This window comes from Miniopterus schreibersii (genome assembly GCF_964146895.1).
Source record: "Miniopterus schreibersii genome assembly, chromosome: 15".
Lineage (NCBI taxonomy): Eukaryota > Metazoa > Chordata > Mammalia > Chiroptera > Miniopteridae > Miniopterus > Miniopterus schreibersii.
The window spans coordinates 39618597-39640816 of NC_138115.1; the positions used below are offsets into that span (position 1 = coordinate 39618597).

Consider the following 22220-nt stretch of genomic DNA (forward strand, 5'->3'; position numbering starts at 1 on the left):
AATACGATATTCAGATACCCAGTGAGATGAGCAGAGCTTAGCAAAAAGGACTCTAGGCAGGACGACGCACGTTGCAAGATCATCCACGTTCTGATCTTCTCCTATGAGGCCCTATTATTGTAAGTACCTAAAGGCACGGATGGAATATGGTCTAGTCCCTACGGAGGGGGGAAAGGATTGAGGTGCAGGAGGGACAGAAAGGATGAGTCTCCACTAATGCAGTGGCCAAGGAAATGGAGAGAAGGGATCGCAGGACTGACTGCACATGGAAGGGGAAGACCCCCCTCATCTTTCAGGCTCCCAAGTCTCTGGCTTGGGTGATGGGGTGAATAGATACAGGGGGAACTGTGGGGGGAGATACTAGATCAATTTGGAACACATCGATGCATGCCCGCGAGAGCCACAATTAGGGATATGCAATGGGCACCCCCATTCTGAGGTTAACAGTCTCTTAGAGCCTTACCCTCACAGGTTCTGTAGCCAGCACCAGGGAAATATTCTCAGCTCACAGATGCCAGCTGCCATTAAGCAGATAATTAAAAAGATTTGATACCTAAACAGCTTTAAGTTTGTTTTAAACACAAAGTTCTTACAGAGGGAAAAGGGAATTAGATGACACATTCAAGAGCCATGGATATGCCACTGAAGGAAACTGGCCACACCTTTATCACAAATTTTAGAGTCTGCCTGGACCTAGGTTGTACCTAGGGTTGGCAGCCTTAGTGAGTAAAAATCCAGAACACCAGTTAAATTTCAATTACTAAAAAATTGCAACATCTGGGACATATCAATACTAAAAAAATACAATATTTGGACACAAACTGAAAAAAATTCTGTTGTTTATTTGAAATTCCAATTTCATTGGGCATCTTGTATTTTATTCTAGTTGCAATAAACTTTGTGTGCTCTCCTTTGTTAGCGCTCAAGTCGTCCTTACAGAAAGGCACACGAAAGCTATTTAAGCATTAAGTATGGTTTCTGCACTTACTTTAGAAAAATAATGATAGCAGTGTATTTACATAGGGCACTTGGAACATTTCTCTAAAAGCATCGCATTTCTCTCATGTTGCATAAAGACGTGCATTGATGTGTCTTAACACCAATGAAATCAATGCTTAGAAAGTTCTTTTAAGTATAAGCACTTTAAATATAAACTTTTAAATATAAAAGTCCTTTTAAATATACATATAAATGTATATGTATAAAACATACACACATATATATATGAAATGTAAGTCCAGTCCTGATTTTTGCAATGACCATATATTATCTAAACATTTTAGTTAAATAATAAATAAACTCGACTATGATCCATCAGAATAGCCTCATTGGTTCCATAGATGCAGGTGGGCCATGACTGGTTTCTAGAAGCCAAACCTTCCCATTGGGTCACCTGCCCTCCTGTGGATCAGGGAGATGTATGATTTAGCCCCTAAGTAACATTTTATGAACTAGAGTGGCAAGATGCTCCATTTGGAAGAGTTATCATTACACTTTCCATGAACGACTGGTAGATGAATCTTAAAACTAAAACTGACCCATTATTTCATTGATTAATGCACAACTTCTTTAAGCAAGACATGAGTTCTATACAGAAAAGCATTTTAACTAGAAAATGAAATGTCAAGTTACATTCAGTTTTCATTTCCCCACTAGGATCAGTGAATGTTGCCCAGATGACACAATTGATCCCAGATCATTTTATATGACACGGTAATTTGTTAAGAATCTGTTCATGAGATAATACATATGCAAGTGCCATGAAAAATACTAAGTGCTATACAAATGCAGAGTGGCATTATTATTATTCTATAGAGAAATCTGTCACCTTTCACAGGGATTGTGACAATAAGTGGCTTAGATGAAAACCAGACAACATGGTAGACATAGTAGTGAAGACGGGACTGTCATATTCCTGAATCCTGAGGAGCTCTCAGGGGACAAACAAATATTTGACCTTTGGCCCATTCAAGTCAAAGTCAAATAGGCCGAGAACTTCTACCACCTCGGTGAAAAAAGTTCGTAGTGATAACAGTGGTGCCAGGCTCTTTCCCAGCAGGTCCACTCTGAGAAAAGTGTGTGTGATCCCAAAACACTAATGGAGGCCTACTCTCACCCTGTCCCACCATGTCAGCCACCCTCCTGATCTGTGCTCCTAGTTCACGGCACCCCTTATCTAGCATGTTCACGCTCTTCATCCCCAAGCAATACCACCCTTTACCGTATAGATCAAGTTCTACCTATTGGGTGAAACCTTCTCTTACCACGCCAGCCAACACAGATGGCCTGACACTGAATTTTAAAAGCACCATAGCCTGTATTTTTCCCTAGTTGTATTTTCATTTATTCAGCAAGTAGGTGTTGACCACCTACTATGTGCCAGGCACTGTTGTAGGTGTTGCAGACACAGCAGTGAACAAAACACACAGGGGGAAAAAAATCCCTGGCCTCATGGAGCTTCCATTCTACTAAGGGAGACAGCCAACATGTAAGGAAACGAAAAAAAGTTAATAAGTGTTATGAAGAAAATAGTTATTTAAAAGAAAAAGAGTATCTGATGAGTTAGCATTTAGCTGTTCTGTGGCATCAAGTAGCAATTTCACCTTACAAGGGTCTCAATGTTCTCTTCTCTATTAGAAGGTTTGTAAGCTATGTTCCTGTACTGGAATGCGGTGTCCATCAATTAAGGTTTAAAACATCTTAATGACAGATATATACACAGTTTTAAAACAAAAATTAAATTCATTTTTCAGTATGACCTAAACATTGAGGACAGAATCAACACCATGTTCAAAATTAGGTATCATCCTACTCAAAAACAAGTTTGTGAGCGTATCAACAATTTCTGATGATGTATTACTTCGGTAGACTATTGGAACCTCTTTTCTGTTTGTTTTAAACAAAATAAAGAATTTTTATTCTAAAAGATAGCTAGCACATATTTCAAAGTCACTTTTTGGAATTCATTCTTTTTATTTGTAGATGTCTTAGGCTGAGTGCCCACTGTAATTTCCTCATAAAATGCTGGGCAAATGGATCCTAAATCTGCACTCTTCCATGGCTGAAAAAGAAAAGAAATGCATTCCCCTTCCATCTTTTAAACAGATGTTCCATAACCATGAATACATGAAAAACCTTTGAACGTGACCTCTGACAGCTCTCTCATGAATGATTTCACTCTGTCTCACTATTGCCTGTGCTGATAAGTAAACCACTTGCTAACTCCCAACAAAGAAAGCTATCAATAAAAAAACACAGGATCAGTGTGATATTAGGAATACAGAGTAGCTTCTTTCACCCAAGAATCTTTCCTGAGGCCAATATCTGCAATTAGTGACCTCCTTTTGTGTTAAACACTGTAGAGATTCCTGGGAAACTGAGAAGGGGGAAATGGGAAGGAGGGATTCAAACATTAGAAGTCATGGCCAGAGTATATTTGATAATGACTGACCGGTTGACAATGAGCTAAAAAACAAAATCATGATATAGTATCAAGTCCAAGGCTACCCATGAAGCATCTTTATAGTAATTTCCCTAAAATCAGAGTGTGGCATTAAAAAAGTAGAGAGATTTCCAAGAGCAAGAGAGGAGGAATTGTAAGTCATATTTTATTTCACCTGCTCTTTGCTGTCTGTAACGAACATGGCGAGAAACTTGTTTTCTTAGCTACTTTGTTTTGCTAAGATTCTGGTTTGCCATAATTGGCTATTATCTCTACTAACCTGACTAAAAATTAAGTTGTATTTTTTTTTAAAAAAGCAATTGTCCAATGCATGACTCCTAGATTTCTGGGTGAAAGTTAAGGAACGAGGGCCCATTTTTACTGCCATTTTACCCATGTTAAATTGCTAATTCCCCTCCTCCTGTAGGCAAGGAGCTAAATGGTCCACCTCAACTTCTCTTCTCTTACTCAAGTCACTGAAGTGCAAGGCAGGAGCTTTTACTTCCTATAGGAGCTTCTTCCTCGAAAATTTCCATATTCCCAACTCCCAACACTGCGAAAATTAATTTGAACAATCTGATCGTTTATAAAAAGAACCCCTTCTTCTCTCTTTAAGAACAATGACTATAAATTTTAAAACAGAAATAAAGCACCTTACTCAGGTCCCAATTTATTGTGTTCCACTCGGGAATTCACTGCTATCGGTGTAGTCCGCCCAGCTCCATCCAGAGGCTAAGTCACCTTAGCAAAGAACCTCGTAGGGCTGATCGGAATGACACCTGGACGCTGTGGGGCTATTTCCTCTGCACTTTAGCTCCCTTTCCCATGCAACAGGAAATGCAACACATTTTCAAAATATAAGGCCCAGAGTACCAAGTTCACTCAAGTAATTTATACTCCTGCCCTTTCCTCAGTTGTCGGCAGTTTAAATGGGAGAAAGGGCGAAAGGGAAACAGAAAAGGTGAAATAAGGACTGTACTTTGCTTTGTTTACCACACTTAGAAATTGTCACCTTAATTTACTGTACCAACACTGAAAGGTTCAGTGGTTTTAAATCTATAACTAGATCTCTTAAAAAGTTTCCTCTCCTTTCTCAAATTTATAAAAAGTATAACCTAACAAGCTTTGTGAATGGATTCGATGTCTGAGAAAGAAAAATAGGTCATTCCCAAGAAAGGTCCAAGAATTCCAGACAGTCATTACAAATTCAATACAACAATAAGAGATTACAAAAGTGACTGAGGGCAGAAACAAAAACGAGAATTCACAATACTAAATTAAAGCAAAGAAAACATCTGAGACAAGCAAACAAAAAGGTATTTAGTACACAATAGCCACCTCTCACTGATACATGGTACAACTGAAAATAAAGATTCATCACCTATGCATATGGGCTCTAAATTATATAAAAATAAAGCAGAAACTATTTATAAATATAAAAACCACTATTATGGACTAAATGCTTGTGTTCCCCCAAAATTCGTACACTGAGATCCTAACTCCAGTGTGATGGTGTTAGGAGGAGGGGCCTTTGGGAGGTGATTAGGTCACAACGGTGCAGCCCTCATAAGATTAGTGCCCTTTAAAGAGAGACCCCAGACAGCTCTCTCGCCCCCTCCAACACGCCAGGACACTGAGGAGACGCCCGGGTGTGGTGACTTGGCCTCCATCCCCCCCCATTCAAGTCCTCTGACTTCCCCTCCTCTTCCTTCCCCTGCGGACCCTCATCACATCACCCACCCCTGCCATTATCTCTTTCCTCCCTCACTTCTGACTGTCATCGCTTCATCAGTGAGCAGGCTGTCACGGTGTCTGCAGGGAGGGGAACGCGGGTCACTCTGGGCAATGCTGACGCAGCGCATGGCGCGCCGCATAACCCCGCACGGGAGGGCGGGCCCGCCCGGCCCGGGGCCTCTCCCCAGCTCTGCAGCCTGGCAGGTCCCCGCTCTGCCCGCGGCTCCCTGCGGCGCGCCCGGGGGCTTTCCGCATGCCCCTGATGAAGGCTCCTACGGGCATCCTATGGAAAGGAATTAAGTCACCTACTCCTGACAAGTAAGGGCTGGGATATCTACTTAAGGGGCGGGTAAGATGATAAACACACACGTCAGTCCTCTTCCCTTCCCTTCCCCGGTTTAATTCAGAGCTTCAAAACAAGCGCTTCCATTAAGGGACTGTCAGGCCGAGAGAGACCCGGTGGATCTACAATGACAAAAGGAAAATTCCAGGTCTCCCGGGATCTCAACATAAACTGCAACCCAACCAAACCGCATTCCCGCTCTCCCCTAAATAAGCTGAGTCTCTTCAGGACTGAACTGAAGGACAGTTTCATTTTCACAATCCAAAAAGACACTCTGGAGATGTACCAGCTGTGAAGGCACAGAGAAATATAACACCTACTGTGTGTCGTGGTTTAAAGTTCTTCCTGCATACTCTACAGATTTCCACCCCCAACAAAAGAAAATTATTCATCCAGCAGAAGCAATGGGGGGGGGGGGGGGTGTCAGCCTTGTTGTTAACAGATAAACTTACACTTTTCAAGTCACTATACTAGTGTGGCCGCCAACCTCTGCATCTTCTCACTAAGCTAGCTTCAAGAACTAAGATGGAAGGAATTTCTAGTAAAATAAATGAAAATTCACACTCCAAAAATACTCTCCTGAACACTTTTGTATGAAATGAGTTTTTGAAATGACTCTGTTATTTACAGATGATATCCATCCCCCTTTGAGAAAATTTGTTCTGAATTCTACCCCCAGGACTCAATTGCACAAGAGACTAGATTTAAAAAGAAGATGGAAGTGTCCTGATTGTTTGACCTGGTGAATGATATTTCAGAGTATTTCCTTGAAATCTGTTATGTCTACTGACTACCACATCCGTTTACTAATTTCAACAGATTCAGACAAATGATATGTGATCAGCAAAAGAAAATTCTCACTTCAAAATAATTAACGGATTGCAAATAAATCCTCAAAGTATGCTGAAGAAGCTACAAGTGTCCCAACTCATCAAAATACAAACACTCATTTACCCAAGAAACAACCAGCCTTGTAAATATATGCCTAAGTATGTATTTCATCATTTATGCATTCACACAATAAATTCACTAAGCACCTATTGTTTACCAGATGCTGGGATACGTATTAAGACATAAAAAATCCTTCCTCTGCCCTTGAATGTTTATAGGCAGGAAAAAAATCATATATACCATAGGTGTAATAAAATGTTCCAAGTGTCACGTTGGGTAACAAGTCTACTAGTTCATTTGCACATGCAACAACTATTGCACACCTACTATGTGCCCAGGATCGTTACAGTTTCTGAGTAATAAAGGTAGTCCCCACCAGGGACAGAAGAATGATAATGTGTTGTTGTTGTTGTTTTAAATACACGTAATGATGTATAACTCTACACATGTGTATTACTTGGGTAATTAGGGAAAACTTACTAAATAAGCTTTTTGTCCTAAAGTTGCCTTTCCTTTGTGAGCCAAGAAGAGAAATAAAAGCCCAAACTTGTTAAGTATGATGTTTGAGAGCCATAAAATTATCGTGCTTACCAGGAATACAGGATTGTTCCAACAACAGATGTGAGTTTACTGTTTTCTTGTTTTTGCTTTGCCAGGCCAAAGTCAGCTATAATTCACAAAACAAAACAATGTTAGTATTTTTCTCCAGAATTAGCATCTTTCCTTAGGTTTTGAGATTACAGTTCACAACAGGAAGCTTTTCTTTTTTTTTAACCTTCTACAGAATGCCCTATGTATCAATCTTCCACACCACCAGCCCTAATGAACAGCATACATATAATATTCCATTATGCTATGTATTTTGACATGAGGTTTATCATTTTTAAAAAACTAAAGTAAGTCTTGCCAACTGAAACATAGGACAAAGTACTAATTGAACTTCTGGTTTCACATTTTAAATTACCTTTTATAATTTCAAATGAATAGAATGAATCTAATATTTTGGCATATGGCAGTTATGACCTCACCTGGCCAAAAAAATGAATAAAAATTAAAAATAAGGTAAGCCTGAATAACCACCATGAAGACCTAAAAACCTGAAATTAAATGACATCTACTGGTAGTAAATCATAGTAACATAATGTTCAGAATCACTCAAAATATTTACACATCAACAAGTAATTTGGATTTTTAATTTAGAACCAAATATTTATATTTAATATTAGCACTAGCTGAACTTTTCAAATCACCTACAGATTCTTTCCTTTTTTTTAACTACTCAACAACTAAGGTCTAGGTGGTAAAACCTCATCTTCAGATCCTCATTGTACAGATTTACCAACTTTCAAGTGCTTTACTTACCAGGGTTACACAAAACCACACATTGAACCAGAACAAGAATTCGAGTTGCTCTGCCTAATAAGGTTTGATGTTCACAGTATCACTTTGTAAAGTGTACCAAATGCGATGGAATTTCACTGCAATTGGTTATTTACCTATAATTAAATGTCTTTCAAGTTGAAAACATTCCAGAGTAGTTTGACTTCAAATAATAATAATTCCCATTAGTGATAACCATACCCACTTACTAAACAACAACCTTGAGCTAGCACAGATTTATTTAGCTGCTTACATGAATTGCCTAATACTCACAGAGACCCTGAAAGAAAGGTGTTATTATAGTGAGTGCCGCTTAGCTGCTGAAAAGCAAGGACTCTGGAACCAAAGATTGCCTCATGTCAAATCCTGGCTCCATCATATGCTACTAGAGTAGTCCTGGGCAAGTTATTTAATCTCCCTTTACAGTAGTTTATCCATAAAATAAAGATTATAGTGTAGTATAATAGTGAAATTTGAATAAGTTAACATATGAAAATGTAGTATAATATAGTATTGAACAGCTGATGTATATCATTATTTAATCATCACAAACACTATTTTGTAGATGAGGAAAACTCAGGGTCAAAAAGATTGACTAACTTGCCCAAAAGGAGAAATTAACAGTCTGATGTGAATCTGGGGTTGCTTGATACTAAAGCCCAAATTTCTTATCAAAACACAGTAATTCCAACAACAAAAAAATCAGGCCCAGATCATTTCAGTGACAAATTCAGCCAAACACTTGAGGAATAAATACTGATTCTGCACAAATTATAACAGAAAATAGAAGAAAACATTTCCCAACTCACTTTACAAAACCAATATTACTCTGATACAAAGCCAAACACATTACAAGACAAGAAAACTATAGAACAATATCCTCCATGCAAATAGACACAAAATAATTAACAAAATAAAAGTAAATAAAATCCAGAGATATGTAAAAAGGTACTTAATGACGAGGTGAGGGTTAGGCCAAAAATAGAAGGTGATCCACCATTTAAAAAGCAATCAATGAAGTTCACCAGTATGTTTAGGGTCTGTCATTCTTAACTAGTACTCAAGGTCCAGGAGAGCCTGGCTGGCGTGGCTCAGCAGCAGGAGGCAGCCGATCAATGATTCTCTCATCATTGATGTTTCTCTCTCTCTCCCTCTCCCTTCCTCTCTCACTAAAGATATATTTAATATATTTAATAATTATTGAGAGAAGAAGGGAGAGGGAGAGAGAGAGAGAAACATCAATGATGAGAGAGTCATTGATCGGCTGCCCCCTGCACGCCCCGGACTGGGGATCGAGCCCGCAACCCGGGCATGTGCCCAGACTGGGAATCAAACCTCGATCTTCTGGATCATAGGTCGATGCTCAACTGCTGAGCCACGCCCAGCTGGGCTGTATATATATATATTTTCAATACAGGAGAGCAAGGGCTTTGTGTCATTAGTCATGTAGAATGACAGAGGTACATGTTGGCACATATATAGACATATATGCATATGGATATGTCTATCTATCATCTACTTACCTACACATCTGCATTATCTACCCTCTCAGTCAAATGGGGAATATTAGAGGGCTCAACTACATGATGTGTTGCTAAAAACCATTCACAGGCAGATGAGTTGCTATAACCTTCTCTTCCTCTAGTGTGTAATGGAGAAAATTAGTGGAAATAGAATAGTATTTTAATATTTTTAGGGGCTCCCTATAATTTTAGCACACATAAACCTTGACTAATTTGCAATCTAAAATAATACTTTAACTTTTAGTTCTAATGTTACATAGAAATTATAAAAATGCCATTGATTTTGAAAGGCAAAAACAAAGGAGTGGCACTCACAGTGCTTCAACTCGCTCCAATTAACTTACATAAACGGCAGAGCGCAGACTGGTGTCTGCGGCCAGCCAGGCGGCCGCGAAGTGTCCGTAGAGAGGCAAAAGCTAACAGGGTTGGGCCCTTTGGAAGATACTGGTAGTAACGATCATGCTGGTATTGCTCTTTCTCCATGTTTGGAGCAGAGGAAAGGCTTCATTTCAGGAAATGTGGTCCTAAAAGCCTTCATGTGCTCTAACAGAAATCCAAAAGTGACAACGGGAAATGTTTTGTCCTTCCCTGTGCTTGCATATAGCACATTTCTGCAAAAAAACCTCTCCTTTGATAGAACCGCTCACGCAGGAACTGTTCGTGCTGCGGCCTGCAGCGAGCGCTCGGCCTTCAGGCGGAAAGGGGTGCGGGCTCTGCCTGAGCTCCTGGTTCTTACTCTCCCCTTTACCCCGGGTGACAGTGGACACGTGACTCCGCTACCGTGTTTTCTCAGAAAATGGCTTTGAAACTGACCTTCTGCAAGGCCTGCTCCCACAGCCTGGCAGCAGATGAGCGCTGTGCAGTGCTGTGCAGGTGCTAGGTGTTCCTGCGCCTCTCCGCGGGGGGCTCTCGGTCGTCACGTGTGTCAGCAACACCCCACTCACAGCCAGAAGGGCCGGCCTGAGCACAGCCCTGTGGAGCACCTGCCCCTTCACACCCCATCGGGCTCACTGTCACGCCCTCTGGGGTACCCCAACAGGAGATGGCATCTCAGCTTCCCATTTCCTGGCCTTAAAGTCTCTGCCTCTTTCCTCTTGCCCCTATGTTCAGCCCCTCCCCAGGTCTTGTATTTGAACCTTTTTTTTGTTCTGTAGCCATAACTGAAATGTGCCAGGAGCCCGGGCCTCCCCCTTGCGGCCACAGCAAAGGCCTCCCCATCAGACGCCTCCTGCTCCATCCCGCGGGTGTTAACCATGGAGCAGTGCCAACCCGTGCCAACCCGGCCTTCATCACAGCAGCCCCTGCCTGCTGTTCTTCATAAAGCGTCCGGCCGCTCCGCCTGCCTTCAGGACTGCCCATTACTCGTTGGTTCACTCATTTTTCCACCAAAACCTCCCCCTGACCTTCCTCCAAATGAAGTTCAGCCATTATTAACAATATTATTTCTAATTTAACAAGTGGAACGCTAATCGAGTCCAAAATGAAATTTCTGAAACAGAGGAGGGAGGCAGGCATGCAATGCTGTGCAGCAGGGAACGCCTCCACCACGCCACCCCCCTTCCGAGCGCCCTTCCCCAGGGCAGGCCCAGCGCTGGCTGCGGCAGAGGTAAGGTATTTCTTTTCCTCAACAGCATAGTTACTTCATCGATTTTTTATTGATGGAGTTGTTATGACTGGGAGCTCCAGGATGAAACTTCCAACACCCGACAAAAGAGTGCTTTCTGAATTCTAGGTAACTCTACAGTACACACACATCATTTCACTCTCGGACATCTATCAATAGACTGAATTCTCCCTTCCTCTCTCTCTAAAATCAATAAACATATCCTTGGGTGAGAATTTTTTTTTAAAAAAAGATACAGTCTCCTAAGAGGAAATATATTTAGACGTTAAAATTAGATATCATTTGGTAAAACTTTGCACACCTAAATATGCTGGAACTCTGCTGCCTCATGAAGGCAAAATCCAGCCAGCAGGCTTACTACAAATAATTGCAAACCAACTTTAATCTTAAAACATCTAATTCACCTACAGTAAGTAAAAACAGAAGAGGGAAATTTTAGTTTTTCTAAAGCTTTCTTTATGGTCATGTTTTCAATGCATTTTGGCTTGGGCATCTTAAACATCACTTGGTAATTCAGAGCTTCTTTTCTGGGAGTAAATAAACCTTGTAGCACAGAAAAGAGAAAAATAAAATATGGCAAGGTTGCCCCCTAGTGGTGACATGGTTACACACACACACACACACACACACACACACACACACACACACACACACACACACAAACACACACACTTTTATAGCCTCTATGAATTACAGCTTTATTTAAATCTCCCCAAATATGGGAATCTTATACATTTGGTTTCAAATTAATGTTGTAAGATTTTAGTTTAACTGAAACTCCTTTTAAAAATGAGTCTCTAATATCCACATGTATATCAATAGTGATAGACACTGAAATACATATTTCATCACTATTTTATTTTAAATATTTTTAAATAGAACAAAGAGACAAAGCTGAAAACTGAGAATTATTTTTTAAATTAAGGGATTATTTAGTATAAAGATCTAAGACCAAAGGATTTCTAGAAGGGGAAGCAGAGAAAGCGGAGGGGAGAAAAGCAGTGAAGGAATCACGCAGGAAAATTCCCCAGAGCTGAAGTTTTAGTCTCCCAATTGAAAAGCATACCTAGTTCCAGACACACGGAATGAAGAGAGACCCATCCAAAGCAGAGGATAAAGGAAGCATCCTAAAAGTTTCCAAAGAAATAAAACAGCTCCTGTATCCAGCAATGGAAATCAGAATGGCACTGGACTGTAGCAGCAAAACTGGATGCTAGAAGGCCAGAGTAGCCCCTTCACATCTGGAAGGACACGACTTTCCTCTGAGGAAAACTACCCGGCCAAACGACCAGTAAAGTACGAGGGCCCAAGAGGAATATCTTGTGCAACGCAAGCATCCAAAAATTATAACTTCCGAAGGATTCTTTCTCAGGAAAGAACTGGAATACACACTTCGGCAACACGGGGGAGTTAAAAAGAGGGGGGGGATATAAGAAACAGAGACTCCAATCAGAAGAGGAGCCTGAAAGTTCCAGGACAGGGGTTGTCTAGCAGACTAAATTCAAATCCAGTCGTCACTACAGCAAGTAGCTACAGGAATTGGCTGTCCAGGAACAAAATTGAGAAAAATTGTCATGCTTGACCATGTATAAATAGTACAGAGAGAGAGAGCTTTCAAAATGGTTTTGGAAGATTTAGAAAGAAGAAATAATAGGTACATTAAAAAAACTAGGAAAAATAAAAGAAAAAATAAAGGTCTATGAGAAAGGAAAGGTAATCAACACTGAATGATTATTAACACAGTATGCTATGAAATTTAAATATACAATTTACAGTAATCCTTATTAACTATAAATTGAAATACCTACATGTATATAAACACTAAAAACTCTTAAGAAAACATATGTCTGTCTTATAAAAAGAAAAATAGTAAAAAGCTTGTGATAAACAAAATTGTAATTAATTTCAAATAATTAAGTAAGTGTGTGTCCAAGATGAAGATTCACAATTATTTGGTTTCATTATACATCTCACAAAGCACTTGCTTGAAATATTTCCAAGTAATTTTGCATTGACGGTTAGCGATAGAGTTTGTTTTAGGTTGCTTTTTAATTTTTTAAACTAATAAAGGATCTCTACTTGCAAAAACTGGACAGCAAATCTAATCATTGTTATTGAAGATATGTGGTTTTGGTAAATGTGTTATTTTGGAATTGCCTTCATGAGGAATTATATTCCTCTAAAACTAAGAGATTCACCTTCAAAAATGTTGTCATACATCTCTTATGTCTATAATATTTAAGGCAGTGATCTCCAAAGCTGAGTGCCTCTAGCAACCCACCGAGGGGAAGGAAAAAATATTAAAATCTTTACTTTGATATTTTAATATACCCCTTTATATTTTATTTCAGTAGACTTCATGTACTATATAATAATTATACAATGAAATTTGTATAGAATTTATAATTAAGCATACATATAACAACTGTATTATCAAAAAAATTTTTACTGATAGAATGTCATGGCCAAAAATATTTGGAGACCTCTGATTTAGAGATGGCTCCCTACTTATAGTTGGTGAACCATTAATAGTCCATGAGAGTAACACAAGTGGTCATGAGTGAAGAAAGGCAGGAAAAAGCTAATATATCTTCTAAGCAACTAAAAAGTTAAGGTATGATTGAAAATTAACCTACTTTGGGGGAAAAACAATTATCTCATTTGCAAAATTTTATCCAACATGAGGCCTCCCTGCCTCATGTTGGATAAACATCAGTTGAGATATATGAATGGCTGGATTTTTCATAGTCCTTGATTAGTACATTTGTCACTCATATGGTACAAACTATGTTAAAACTGTTTAAAATAACATGCTCACATGGTAGTCATAAAAGCTTTTGTTGATGAAGTAATATTCTATAGAAAGAAAATACCTAGAAACCATTGGTTTGGAAACTGAATTCTCAAGCATCTTAAGGGCACTTTCTTCTGTCATATGGGCAAAATACAACTCAGTAGTGGCTACTAGTCACATAGGGATGTTCAACTTAATTAAAATTTAATAGAATTTAAGATTCACACCCTCAGTCCCATCAGCCACACTTCAAGTGTCTAATAGTCACCTGTGGCTAGTGGCTACCAAATTGGATAGTGCAGATACAGAACATTCCCATCGGTGCAGTTCAGTCCTGTGGGAGCTCTGCTCTAGAATAATATTCAGAAATTCTTAAATTAAAAAATGTTAACACTTTTATACTTACTAACTGTTACTTTGTCTTTATCCCCCAACATAATGTTGTTCGGCGTGAGATCTCTATGGACAATCCTCTTCTCCTTGTGCAAGTACCGAAGAGCTAAGCACAGCTTGAAACGGCAAAGATGAAACAAATTTTATTTCCCCCAACAAACTCATAACCACTGGCGACCACTACACACGCCTCTCACACACAGCTTGGACCTTCCCCGTTTCACAGAGAAGTGTAATGAAGGTAAAGCGTACCTGAATAAATATTTTCCACAGTCTTTCTTCGGTAAAATGGAGTTGTTTTTCCTTCAAAGAACTGAAATGCTCTCCAAGGGGGGCCCCTTCTATAAGCTCCATAACTATATACAGCCGATCATCTATACAGGAAAAACAACAAGAAAAAGACAATAGAGATCTAAGCTCAACAAAGACATTTCAGAAACACTTAGGAATTAGAATCCAAGCTCCCCGGTGGGTGTGCAGCGCACAGCACTGAAGAGTTGGAGGTGCACTAAGATATGCATTCACTCAGCCCTGGGGGTGTGGGGGGTTGGGGGGTGTCTGGGGGCAACTGGAGCCCAGCGACAATCTCTTCCAGCGACAGGCCACCTCCCAGCATAAGTTTACACTGGCAAGCATGCGGTCACTTTCTATGTAGCTGCAACCTGAAGTGGTTGGGAGGCGCCAAAGAGGACAAGCTAATGATCCCAAGTCACGGAGGATTCCCTGCAGAACATGCAAACCCACCTTCATCTCAATAGTCTATTTTTCCCTTAAATAAAGTCGGCCCATGAGAAAACTGCATTTTAAACTGCATCGTTTGTAGTCTCACAGATTTATCTTTCTGACTTTTATAATCAATCACACCATGGTCTTGTAATGAATGACAGTTGAAAACACCACCCAGGATAGAAATTTCTGTTACGCCCCCTCAAGAGCAGAGAAAGCTGGGCTTCCCTGGTTTTACCTGATGGGTCCCGGAAATCTCATAACAAATTGTGTTCCTCTCTGTGCTTTGGGTGCCAAGAAACAAAGAAGTAAATTCTACTTCCTCCTTCAAAACTGATATGAAACTACTAACAATGGTAAGTTTTAGATGTATATAAAATATGCAGGTACATGATATTTACAAAAATGAAATCATGCCATACATGCCCTTCCACTTGTGGTTTGGTTGTTCAACATCCTTCTGTGTCACTACACATGGACCCATGTCTCTCTTTCTATTGGTTGCATAGGATCCCATGATACAGTGGGATCATAATTTACTTACCATTTTCCCAAGGACAGACATTTCTATTGTCTCCAATTTTCATAATCCCAAGAAATATTTTCATATGTACTAACCTTACCTCTAGCTTTATTTTTAATTTTCTCACATTTTTCCTTCTTTTATCACAATTTTCTAATCTACTTTATCACAGTTTGTTTTTTTAAGCCACTCTCATTTCTTTTTGGAAGAAGTCAGGTTGTGAAAAAGACTTTTTATTGCTTTTATTCTTAACTAAGACAAGTTGTGCCATTTAGGTAGAGGTTAGAAGCCAGTCTAGATCTCTGTATGATAGGATGTGCACTAAATTACAGGAAATTATTCTAATATCAAGACCAAGAGCCAAGGGTGCAGGGTTTACTGGAGACTGTCAGAGCTGAGTTCCTCTGAGTCATCCAGAGGGAGGGAGATGGGTAAAACCATAACATGTCACAGTACACAACAGGTGTGCTTAACAGTAGTGACGATGAAGAGGCAGCGAGGGAGCCCCGACTTTCGCCTTGTATCTCTTAAGTCTTCCTTCAAATGGAGGTTTATTTGAAAGTTCCTATGTTTTATCAGTACCTACCTCGCTTCAGTCAGAGGTCCTACGCTGTTCTAAACAATTGACTGTTCGGGCTCTGGCTCGGCAACCCGTCATCCTGGCGGAGAGCCTGCGGCCTGCAGCCAGTCAGGGCTCCATCTCCACCTTGTGGCAATTGCTTGAACTTCAGGTAAAGAAATCAAAGACCAAGCCCGCTCCCAATTTATTTTGGAGGTGATCAATGTCATCTAATTCAATGAAAACAACTTTTGTTCTTTTTTAGCCACTATCCTTAAGTTTCTTCTCTCCTTGTCCTAAGTTATTGTTATGTGTATGAAAATAGCTATAATAATTAGTGTGGATTGTTCATTCAGTGTCCCTTACCTGGGAGTCTAGGTAGTTCATACGTAACTCTCTCTAGGTCACTGATTACATCACTGCTCCAGTGATCAAGAAAGTGATGCATGAGACTGACTGTCACATAAACAGCAAAAAAAGTAAAGTAGACGACTGAGCTTATTTTTTGCATTCTAATATGCAAATAGGTGACAAAGATACTTTCCCTTAATTAGAAATATCATGAAAACTCATACTTACTTTCCAGAAATGTTTTGTAATAGCGTACAACATTGGGATGATAAAGCTACAAGAAAATAAATAACAAACATTACACTACTTCAAAATACAAACGTTTGTTACAGACCATTCAGTTGGACTTCATATTTGAAAAAAACACACACAAAAACAAAGAAAGTATTGTATTTATATTTCTTTATAAAACTAAGTATTTTAAGTTCTCATGTAATGGAGAAGGGGAAGGGAGGTGGGGGAGGGCCTGAGGGATAAAAGGTGCTGGAAGGAGACTTGGCTTGGGGAGGTGAGCACATAACACGTGTACAGTGATGTGCTGTGGAAGTGGGCACCTGAAACCTGTATAATTTTGTTAACTAGTGGCACCCTGATAAATGTAATAAAAAGGGAAAAAAGTTATCAAATTCAGATTTTTTCATGATTTTTATTTGCTACTAACACAATCTGAAAACAGCAATCTCCTATAGCCTTAACAAGTCCAATCAAAAACTGATTTGTGCTTTATCACCAAATGTAACTGAAACTGAGACTTGTGAAACTGAGGGGAGCTTGAGTCCCTTGGCACTCGGCCCCCTCCGCGCTCACCTGCTCCTTGATCATGGCCAGCTCCGCCACCACGCCCCGCACGCTGCTGTCCCGCGCCGCCTTGTCCTTCCCGAACGCCGCGCTGTGCGGGCTCACCTCCTTCATCGCCAAGAGGTTTTGACCGCTGCGCTTTCTAACCTGAGGGAGACCGAGAACAAGACGAGGGGAGGCGGAAAGGGGGACAGTCACAAGGTCACACGAGCAAAGCAGGTCATGCAACTTCTAAAATTCTATCTGTATGTACACTAAGCTCAGCTCAAAATATCGGTGTCTCCCGGGTCAGTCTGCAACATTCACTAGGATTTGCTACGTAAATGCAGAAACACTGGTGTGAATGGGACAAGCCACTTTGACTATTTTTTGTGAGATTAATGACAGTTTTTGTCTTCCAAAGACAGCGGCCAATTTCTAGAGCTGAAAGTTAAGAGGCCACTGATGCAGCTTTACAATGGACAAAAACGATCGTGCTGATTTTTAGACCCATCCCCACTCTTTTTCCCGGAGAGGGCTCCAACTCCACCCAGACTGGGGTGCAAGTGGGACCTCGGTGCACCTGGGGATGTGAGAAGTGTTGTCCCCCAAGGGCAAAGTCACCTTGTAAACACAGCCAAAGGCTCCGCTTCCCAGAAGATCCAGAATCGCATAGTTGCCTATGTACTTCGAAGGAGCTTTGTTCTGATTGATGCTTTCGATACTTTCGGCAATCTGCTTCAGCTCATCCTCCTACCCAAAAACACAGCGAGAGGAAGCGGGGCGCTGGACAAACCCCGACCTGACCGCACAGCGCCTGCCGAAGCTTAGAACCCAAGACTTACCACTAACACATTCAACCTTGACACCAGCTCTTCGTAGGCACTGATATCGCGAACATAATGTCCTACGTCAATGAAGACCTCAAACAAGTCGGCGGGGAAAAGTCTGCGGGAAACACACACGCATGCGGGATTTGGAAACTGCTGGTCATTCCTTCTGTTTTGGATCTAGCTCATTCACAGATTAATTAAACAAACGTAACTTCCTTAATTTATCAACAAAGTGGGAGGAAATAATACCAGCTCATTTCGCAAAAGTGAACTATAGCTACAGTTGGTAAGGGTAAGGAAAACAAGTGGAAAGTGCTGGAGATCTGCTGTACAGGATTCTGCTCAGTCAGCAGCACTGTACTGTACAATTAAACATTTGTTAAGAAGGTATATCTCGTGTTATGTGTTCTTTATTACAATAAAAAATATGATACAAATTATACGAATACCTTATTTGTGAGATATTTGGGGCATAGGTATTAAACATGTTACTAAGGAATGATTACTGGGTGTCTATTCTGCCTTACCAATAAATTTCCTGTGAGACCTTGGGCCTGTGATTTGTGCTAACCTGCCCAACTAAACGGCATGCAGGCCACTCGTGTAGGTAACTAGCATCTGCTTCCCAAGGTGGTGAGATTTTTGTCATGCCCACCAGCAGTCTCCCGACCCAAAACATCAGCCTCCTCCTCTTCTAATGAGCTCCTACCCTATGGAAGATACCCAGACAAATCCTTTTCTTTCTACAAGAGGAAATAACTTCATCAACTTGGGAATTTATGAATGGGCTAAAACAAGCAGGTATTTTAATGTCATCCATTTAAAATGTTATTGTCTAAAATAGAGAGAGAGAAACTAAAACCACGGCATCCACGTGTCATTAGAAGAGACATATCAGTAACGTAATTCGTGCTCTCATCACTTTGTTCATTTTCAGTGCTAAGACATCACTAGTACAGCTCAGTTTTATCTGTGGATCCTACGACGTCTGGAGACCTGTGTTTTGCACACTGGCTCTCCTCTTACTGTTTGCATCTACGTCAGCTATGTGGAAAAAGTTCAGTCTTGTGATGCCTGGTCACCTATACTTCTCGAAGCTCATACCTTTTGAAGAGTGGTCTGTTTCTTTCCATGCTGAAGAGGAACCTCAAGGCTCTGAAAGCATAACACTGGAAAAGAAAAGGAAGTGAGATTCTGCAAAGGTAGCTCAAGAAATGAAACAATTCAGAATAGAATGATCAGGAAGTAAACACTGAAGTGGTTTTACTGAGTGTGGCTGATCTACATGGGAGCCAAAGTTTATTTTTCAAAAAGCATTTACGGCCCAGCCGGCATAGCTGACCTTTCATCCAGGAGATAGTGGTTTGGTTCCCGGTCAGGGCACATGCCTGGGTTTCGGGCTCGATCCTCAGCAGGGGGCGTGCAGGAGGCAGCCGATCAATGACTCTCTCTCATCATTGATGTTTCTCTCTCTCTCCTTCTCCCTTCCTCTCTCTGAAATCAATAAAGACATATTAAAAATAAATAAATAAAAATAAAGCATTTATGTAGTAAAAATGCTAGGGACCTTGGCCTTGTTTCACTCAGGACTCAGCATTAATTCCTTTCTAGAAAGTACAAAATGAGCAGAGACAAGAAATAAAATTCCTGTGCTGAGAAAACCAAACGTCCGAAGAGTTCCAGGAGCTCAAGGTTTATTTTGTTTCCAGCCTGCTCTGTAGGCCTCCATATTTATATGGTTTCTGTGAGAAAATAAACACTAGAAATGATGACATATAAAAATAGCCCCAGGCACGCTGGACTCAAACTTGACAAATTGGTCTCTTGAGTAAAGAGTCTTAAGCATTCCCCAAATAGAACGATCTGCAGTAACTCCTGTGAACGCTCAGAAAGAGGCCTGTGAGACTTCAAGGGGGAAAAGTAAACTTCAGACACTCTACAGTGCTGAGAAATAAAAAGACAGCCTCCAGCCTGCATCTGTACCTGCACAAGAGGCCACCCCTGGGGTGATCGGGGTCTGCTGAGTTTGAGTCTGGAACCATTTCATAAACTCAGTGATCTGAATACAGAAGAGTCACACACACAACTGCCCAGAGAAGCCAGACAACAACAATGGCAGGAAGGAGCCTGGTGAGAGTAGCGGCGACTGTGAGAGAATGGAGAACACAAGTGTTCCTCGAAAGCCATTTCAACGTAAATCTTTAAAACCCTCTCCTGTTTAACAAAGTGCATCTACAGGATGGCTTGGACAGTCTGCTCCGGCGCAGGCTCATGTATCGGCGGGGCACTGACAACACTCAGTCCCACACCTCTCTGTCCTCATTTGTAGGTCTCCAAACCTGTGGCCACCAGCCCTCAGACACCACCGAACGCTCTCTGCTAGGTTTGATCACCACTGACTTGGGGGGGGAAGGTGAGGAGCTGCAGCTACCACAAAGGCTTACTTAAAATATGACTTTATAATTCCAGTGTCTTCAAGTGGCTCCTAATGCCCACCCCTCAAAAAAGCACCTAGGACCTCGCATAATGTGTCCCTTTCTTACCTATGAGGCCTCAACTCCTGCAGCACCCCCTCCCCCAACCACACCCCCCAGCCCCACTGAGCAGCCTACCCACTAAGCTGTAAGCTGTCAGGTTCTCACACTTTGCACATGCTATACCCTCTGGGTGGAATGCCCTTCCACCCCGCAGCAGATGCCATTGGTGCCCCACTCATATCCCCTTCATCCACCTGGCAAGTCTTTTCTCATCCATCAAGATCCACTTTACAGGCTTTCCTTTGTAAAAGTGAAATGTTAGTGACCACGGTCCATGCTTAATTTTCCTCTTATTATTTTCTGATACTCAAGTAATACATGTTTTTAAAGAATAGAACTAACTAATAAGCAAAGAAATATCTAAATAAAATCACCTAATTCCCTTCCACAAAGAAAGCACTAAGCTTTTACTCTGTTTTGACAGCATTAGTTTCCATGCCAGCCTCCCTCACCAAGTATTTTCCTTCCCAGGCTGTGCAGGGACCAGCCCTAAGCTAAAAATCCTAAAAATCATAGATTATGTTATCAAAGTTTCCCCAGATTTCAGTAACTTGATATTGAAGAGCAGTGGACATGTTTATTACCTGTAACAGATTAGTTTTTGCCGCATTCTTTTGTTTGTTTGGTAAAATTAGTTTTGCTATTGTATATACACCATTCTCCTGAAAGAATAAAGGGCATGTTGTCAGTGACCAGGGACAATGCCACAGAGACACACAAGCATAAAGAAGTGACCAAACAATCTCAAAAACTATTATTATATTAGGGTTAGTATAACCTTGGAACTTTAATATGACAGGACATTAAAAATGTCCGTGTGACTTTTACACACCAAAGGCTACAACCACAACCTTAAAACTTCAATTGTCTTTTAAGACTATAAATAATAAAGTATATCAATTTAAAGTGAGTTGAGCCCTGGCCGGTCTGGCTCAGTGGTTGGAGCGTCAGCCTGCAGACTGAAGAGGCCCAGGTTCAATTCCGGCCAAGGGCATGTACCTCGGTTGCAGGCTGGATCCCCAGCCCTGGTTGGGACAAGTGCAGGAGGCAACCAATCGATGTGTCTCTCTCACATCGACGTTTCTCTTTCTCTCTCTCTCTCTCCCTTTCACTCCTTCTGAAAAGCGATGGAAAAAATATCCTCAGGTTATGATTAAAAAATAAGAAAAATAAAAATAAAAAAATAAAGTAATTAAAATACTTTAAAAAGAGAGTAGGGATAAAAGGGGACTTAAATATATTTTAAATCTTTATACACTGCATTTTAAATATCTAATTATGAAAGATAATTTCTCCCTTGATAGCTTTTTAATTAAACAATACATATACATCAATTGTTATAGAAAAATAAAATAACAGATTAAAAAAGAAAATGAACATTATTCATGAAAACACAGTTAACACCTTTCTAGACTTCTGCTAATACAAATATACACCTAGAGGAATGAACAAAACTACTAACTCGTTGCTACTTTCTATTATCTATCAAATATGTAATTTACTGAACTCTATTTATGTGGACATGTATATTATAACTGAAAAGCTTTACCTGCCTTACTGCCTTTAGTCCTTATAGCTATTCTTTGAATTAGACTATAATTTCTCTGTTGTATACATGATAAAACTAAGTCATTTTTCCAGGGTCCAAACCAGCAAGTAATGACAATAGGAATTATTTTAACAGCATTTGCTTCCATACCCGCCTCCCTCACCAGGTGTTTCTCTCTCATGGTCAGTACAGGGACCACTGCTAACCTGAAAATTCTAAAAATCACAGATTATTTTATCAA

At 40.4% G+C, this 22220-nt stretch overlaps 1 protein-coding gene across 4 annotated transcripts in view; it reads right to left on the reverse strand.

Annotated features, from left to right (window-relative positions):
- The window catches only part of NEK10 (NIMA related kinase 10), a 131251-nt gene that overhangs the window by 54027 nt on the left and 55004 nt on the right, over positions 1–22220 (reverse strand). For all 4 annotated transcript variants that reach the window (XM_081159256.1, XM_081159257.1, XM_081159255.1 and 1 more), the window contains 9 exons: positions 21015–21092; positions 18998–19062; positions 17906–18008; positions 17685–17813; positions 17091–17228; positions 16512–16557; positions 14377–14498; positions 14138–14240; positions 7002–7077 (listed from right to left, as the gene is read on the reverse strand). In XM_081159256.1, coding sequence (XP_081015382.1) covers positions 7002–7077; positions 14138–14240; positions 14377–14498; positions 16512–16557; positions 17091–17228; positions 17685–17813; positions 17906–18008; positions 18998–19062; positions 21015–21092 — 860 coding nt within the window. The remainder of the gene's footprint in view (positions 1–7001; positions 7078–14137; positions 14241–14376; positions 14499–16511; positions 16558–17090; positions 17229–17684; positions 17814–17905; positions 18009–18997; positions 19063–21014; positions 21093–22220) is intronic.